At 35.5% G+C, this 6,830-nt stretch overlaps 1 protein-coding gene across 1 annotated transcript in view; it reads right to left on the minus strand.

The window, feature by feature from the left end:
* Positions 1-2,601, minus strand: part of LOC137620733 (nocturnin-like) — a 198,213-nt gene extending 195,612 nt beyond the window's left edge. Inside the window, exon 1 of the mRNA XM_068351100.1 lies at positions 1,406-2,601. Coding sequence (XP_068207201.1) covers positions 1,406-1,575 — 170 coding nt within the window. The 5' untranslated portion in view covers positions 1,576-2,601. The remainder of the gene's footprint in view (positions 1-1,405) is intronic.
* Positions 2,602-6,830: the final 4,229 nt, after the last annotated feature.

Below are 6,830 nucleotides of genomic sequence, written 5' to 3' on the forward strand. Positions count from 1 at the left end.
GGAAGAGAAATAAGATAGAACAGTGTGCCCGAGTGTACCCTCAAGCAAGAGAACTCTAACTCAAGACAGTGGACGACCATGGTACAGAGGCTACGGCACTACCCAAGGCTAGAGAACAATGTTTTGATTTTGGAGTGTCCTTCTCCTAGAAGACTTGCTTACCCTAGCTAAAGAGTCGCTTCTACCCTTACCAAGAGGAAAGTGGCCACTGAGCATTTAGTGAAGAAGAATTTATTGTTAATCTCAGTGTTGTCAGGTGTACGAGGACAGAAGAGAATATGTAAAGAATAGGCCAGAATATTCGGTGTGTCTGTGTAGGCAAAGAGAAAATGAACCGTAACCAGAGAGAAACATCCAATGTAGTACTGTCTGGCCAGTCAAAAGACCCCATAACTCTCTAGCGGTAGTATTACAACGGGTGCCCAAGCCAACCTACTATTTGCCAAAATATACAATATTTCTGTATCCAATGTACAGCTAATTACCATTATTGATTTTTTTGTTTATAATGGTCGCATTAGTTATATTATAACGAACGCAACTGCTACTTATCTAATTATTGACTTATCATTGCATCGGTTAACTCAATTCTGTTATCTACGCATTCAAGTGAAAATTACTTCTATCAACAACAATGTAGGTATACTTCCCATTTCCCCTTTTCCTTGAAGTTTGGACTGTAATGACAATGGGAGTAACGAGCAAATCTGGTGTTTCCTCTGAACAAGGAAAATCTCTCTCTCTCTCTCTCTCTCTCTCTCTCTCTCTCTCTCTCTCTCTCTCTCTCTCCCCTGTATCAACAACCGTCGAATTCCTGATACCAGCAGCTATTTATTGATTCAGTTTATTTCCTCATGTGTGGTAGTAATGAACATAATTAATGTGAAGTCAAATTACATAAATGAATCAATCTTTTGCTTTCTCTCTTCTCTCAGCTTTAAGAACGTCGATGCTATAATATTCTTAATTCTTTACATTTTGATTCATATTTTTCATTTAATTAATTGGGCCATTATGTCGTATCTCATGGATATTTAAGATGATTTGTCTGTATTAGTCTCCGATTTGTCAGTGACTAATAACTAACTCAAAAGACATAACTGCACTTGTTCGAGCAGGTGTCGTCCACTTTAAGAATTATGTAAATCACTATCAACACGTTAAGAGCATTCGGTACAATCCTCATCACTGAAAAGTCACTTATAATAATAAAACCCTACCTGTAACCAATATTAAGCTCAGTGACAAAATGTAAACAAGTATGCAGTCAAACGATCGTTTGTGATTGCGATGATTAGTAAGAATTGATGATAATGATAGCAATAGTTTATGAAAATAAACTGACATGAAATAGACAGATGATATAGAAGAACTGAAGTATCGTGGCCACGACAGACCCACTTACCTGACGAGATAGAGAAGCAACTGCTTCGGGGGTACGTAGGGAACGGAGTCCTGCTTCTTCATGCTGCCCTGATCCGTGGCGTCTTGGCGGTCCTGTCCCGACGTGAGGGACATGCGTGCCATTTGCTCGGCCAATTGGAGCGATTCTCGAAGTTCCTGTAGGGACTGCATCGCTAAGGATTTCCTTCGGCTTAAACGTATAGCCCTAGAACGCTTATCAACAAGGCTGATCCTTGAATATCCTTCTGCTTAACGCAAGGCTCTTTTTAACTGTTTTCCTAAGGAACCTTTGATGTATTCCTCCTTAACAGTTATTTGTGACTTTACCTTAAGGATTCTTTGTATATCCTTATGTTGGACGTAGTGTTATATAGGACACTTTATCTGGAAGGTCCTAGGATACGTTCTCTTTATCGCGTCTGTTCGTATATAGTCTTTTCTTATCTATGTTCTACAACTTTATTCCCGAGGTTGCAGGATACTTATTATGAAATGCCTCGGATATCTTCGACCCTTTAACGCGGGCGGCTGTAGCAGAGATGCTCTTACGCCCAAGGGCGGGTATCTTTCTTGGGGTTGGTTCCGTCACGGGTGACTGACTGAACTGAACGCTCGAGAAGTTGAATGGTAATCTTGAGGCTTTTAGATTTCTGCCACTAACGATGAAACTGATTTTTCTTCGTGCCAAATACCCGGGATTTAATCGTATTTTAGTTACTGCTTTTAGGAAATGTAGTTTTACTAATTTTTTTTTCAATTTCTCACTTCGTTCAGGTATAACAATTTATGAAATCCCTTATTATTTATATGACAATATTCTGAAAATCACGATGCTTATTCGGAGTGAATTATATTGAACTAAGTCTGTTTCACTGCGAACTTTTCGCTATAAAACACTTTGTCCTTCCTTTCTGGAGGCAATTATTTAATTATCTAACGGGAAATAAAGCAGTATTATACCAGATCACATAGGAAGTATCGAACTGTAGTTGCAAGGTTTAGAACAATTATTATAACACTTGAAACGAGTTTGTTTGTCAACTATAGGCGGGGTTCTTTTTCGCAAAACTCGCAGTAAACTGTTTATTTGTTTTTTGTTTTTTTAACTTATTTGAAAATGATTTTATAAATTACTGTTTAGTCGACACGATTGTTAATATTTTCTTAAGAATAACCTAGTTACCTTAAGCCGTAAACTTTTCCTTTTTTTTTTTTATCAAATTTTCAAATAATGATAAGAGCGATAAACGTTAGTCTTAGTGTTAACAAGTAACAAGTAAAGACAGATCACAGCGAATATTTTTTTTTTCTGATTTCGTTATCGTTGTTAGTGTTCGCGAAGGAGTAATTGGAGCAGGACAAAGGAAAGCCGTGAAGAAGCGAAGCTATGGAACGTCGAGGGATGTTAGATAAGGATGCGGTGGAGAGCTGCAGGAGGAGAGCGGAAGGCGCAGAGGGCGACACAGATCAAGCTACTAAATCTTCAGCGCAGGCGCACGTTTAGTTATATCCCGGCGCTGATTCACAAACCGCTGGTGGGCCCACGGGCGGAGCTACCATGAACGGTGTGGGGAAAGGGGGGAAGAGGTGGGGGATAAACAAGGAAAGGGGGGAAAAGTGTTGAGTAACCTTCAGTCTGACTTCGCGGGGGTCAGGTGCTGTGCCTCCTCCACCCTCTCCCCCTCCTTCCCCATTTCCCCGGTACCTTCCCCCCAGCATGGAAAGCAAGGCAACGTTTTCCGCGACTCCGTTTTCTATGCGCTCAGCAGTTTTCTTTCGTAACTGGAAGAGTGTGTTTTACTAAGACCAAATTTTAAAATCTTACCGGTTTAGTTTTCGAAAGTTCATATAATCGCAGAAAAAAATGAGTTATTGTTTTATTCAAAAGTGATACGACGATCATTTAATGGAACTTGGAGAAAAGCCTCAGCATTTATAAGAACGCAGTTATATCTAGAAAAATGATTGCATCGGTCTACCTTGATATTTTTTTTTCACTCATGGGCTTAGGATGACGTCATACTCTTGAATAAGAATCTTTTAAATGTCATCGATCAAAATAATTTCACACATAATGTATTATTATTATTATTATTATTATTATTATTATTATTACTTGCCAAGCTAAAACCCTAGTTGGAAAAGCTGGACGCTATAAGCCCCGGGGACTCCAACAGGGAAAATAGTTCAGTGAGGAAAGGAAACAAAGAAAAAGAATATATATATATATATATATATATATATATATATATATATATATATATATATATATATATATATATATATATATATATATATATATGTGTGTGTGTGTGTGTGTGTGTGTGTGTGTGTATATGTATATATGGATGTATGTATGTATGTATTTTCAAAGCTTCCAAAAGCAATAAATGTTAAGTATTTTTATTAAAGAATTTTGTCATAAACAGCAACAATTATATAATGCTTTAGTTACGCCCTAATAAAATCCTTAATCAATGTTGCTATATAAAAAAAAAATGTTACCCGTGTAACGTACACGGCATTGAGCCTTGATGGATGAGCCCCTGCGAGCCTGTCCTGTGGTTCTAATGTATTTTCAAGTACTGTTAGTGTTACTTTTAATAGTTTTGTCTCAATTTTAAGAATACTGTGACGTATATGAGTTTTCTCTCACCGCGGTCTTGGTATTCAAGTGCCACGGTTAACCAAGAAATTCATTTAATGACTCTCTCTCTCTCTCTCCTCTCTCTCTCTCTCTCTCCTCTCTCTCTCTCTCTCTCTCTCTCTCTCTCTCCTCTCTTTCTGTCATGCATGAGAAGTAATGCTGTTGAAAAAATTTAAATGTCCATATCTATTTGCTTTTGTTCAAGTCAATTCCAATTATTGTGTTTGGCCTAAGTCAAAACTAATAAATAATCTACTTTCTCTACTTTTTCCGAACAATTTTCCAGCTCGCAGTAAATTATAAGAGTACGTTTAAGAAAAGGACACATGTTTTTTCCGTCATAATGCGTCTGTGAACACCGATTATGACACAAGTGTTCTTTATTTGCTTACCATGTGATACAATCTCTCTCTCTCTCCTCTCTCTCTCTCTCTCTCTCCTCTCTCTCTCTCTCCTCTCTCTCTCTCTCTCTCTCCACTGCCACTGCCTAGAAATGGTTTAATGTGGTGAGAATGATTATGTGATGTTCAAATCATCTCAGTTTGAACGTCATATCAATTTCATATTATTTAACCATAATCTCTCGAGCCAAATATAATTTATAGGAGGATGGTGGGAAACTCCAATAAATTCAACCGAGTTTCACAATCGTTTTCATTCGTTGATCGTAATTTTGTACATATGATAAAATCGAGTTTAATTTTCTGATAGCGTTTACATTTTACCAAGGAAATTCAATTGTTTTTTCGCCCATAATCTTATTTTTGTCATAAAGACGTTATTTTTAAGTGGTTCAAGGAAAATTTAATCTTGTATCATTCATGCAAAGAATGTGTAGGGTTTTCTAATATGAAGCAATAAGGTATGATGTATAATTGTTATTCGGAAAATATTTAATTTCTTAATTTTTCGAAATTTCATTATACTTTACTATCTGTATAGACCGTAGAGTATCTTTAATGACACAAACTGGCGCAGTGGACGTAGAGATTGTTTTCTTTATATAATCTAGTTCAAACAAATGTTTTTATTTTTATCTTCCAAGATAAACGATTAGATTCATATGAAGTCATATGCAATATAATCTTTTATGTTTTAATTAAATTTAGAAAATTGTCAATCTCACTTTTTTGTGCATCAGCGCATTAGTTCTAAAATAGATTTATTTGGTATCCAAAGTAGTTACATGGTTACTAATTAAGATATTCCAGTATTTGCTGCATAAAGATTAGTTAGACATGTATGCTCAGTGTAGTTTTTTTCCAATAGCATCATAGATTGCCAGGAGAAAAAAACAAATTCCAGTTCGCATTTTTCTCTGTTGGAGCCCTTTATAACATCCTGCTTTTCCAACTGTGGCTGTAGCTTGGCTTGTAATAATAATAATAATAATAATAATAATAATAATAATAATAATAATAATAATAAGAAGAAGAAGAAGAAGAAGAAGAAGAAGAAGAAGAAGAATATATCCATTGAGAATTCCCTGTGCGAATGTTAAAACTTGATTACTGTTTTTTCAACTTTTTTATGATGCTAATAATTCATTTACACTTCATTTTTAACTCTTATAAAATTTGGTTTTATACAATCATCCTCTTTTGCATATTCTTTAACCTTCCGAATCTGATCTTCGTAGCGACTTCATATTCAATTAAGATACGGTTTCGCTATTATTATTATTATTATTATTATTATTATTATTATTATTATTATTTGCTAAGCCTACAACCATAGTTGGAAAAGCCGGGGCCCCAACAGGGAAAATAACCTAGGGAGGAAAGGAAACAAGAAAAAGTAAGTATATTAAGAACTGCAAATACATTATAATAAATTAGATAGAATAGTGTGCCAGAGTGTACCCTCAAGCAAGAGAACTCAAACCCAAGACAGTGGAAGACCATGTTACAGAGGCTATGGCATTATCCAAGATTAGAGAACAATGGTTTGATTTTGGAGTGTCCTTCTCCCAGATCAGTTGCTTACTATAGCTATAAAGTCTCTTCTACCCTTACCAAGAGGAAAGAAGTAACTGAACAATTACATTGCAGCTATTGGAATTTTTCATTTTCAGTATTATTATTCATCAAGAAATTAAGTCATCATTTGTTTTGCTTATAAATTCATCATATTATTTTATCCAACATTTTATTCTTCTAAAAAGGTATATTATCTCTTGTCACTCGAGAATAAGTGCCAATATATTTTTCTTTATGAATGGTGACGCTTTAAGAGTATTTGCAGACTACTAAAGTTTATATTAAGTGAACTGTTTGTTGCAGGCTAGTACTATCAAGAGTAGTCGATGTCAATATAAAAGCAAAAATTCAATTTACGAACGATTCTAGCTTTAATCACATGAAAAAAAAAAAAACAGTTGGCCCTTGAAAGAGGAAGAAAGAAGTTATGTACAATAGAAGAGAACAGTTGGACCGAAACTCTTACTATTTTTGGAATCAATTGAAGTGAAGCCTTCAATGTGTAGTACATGATAGTTTATTACTTCTGGTAATTCATTTGTACACGGAAACTATGATTTACACAATATTTTCTTGACAATTACTGCCGTATTTACTCTGCGTTATCGTTCATTTTGTGTTCCAAGTGGAATTTTAATCTAACATAGTAGTTGTCCTTACTGTGCTAGTCCTCTAACCGTTATCTCCGTTCGACTCGCCAATGATACATCGTTTGATTTTGTCTTCCTTGTACTCTACTTGTTGTCTGATTAAAATTCTGCTACTGCTACAAAAACAGCAACAACAACTACTATTACTAC

This window comes from Palaemon carinicauda, chromosome 27 (assembly GCF_036898095.1).
Source record: "Palaemon carinicauda isolate YSFRI2023 chromosome 27, ASM3689809v2, whole genome shotgun sequence".
In the NCBI taxonomy this organism is placed as follows: Eukaryota; Metazoa; Arthropoda; class Malacostraca; order Decapoda; family Palaemonidae; genus Palaemon; species Palaemon carinicauda.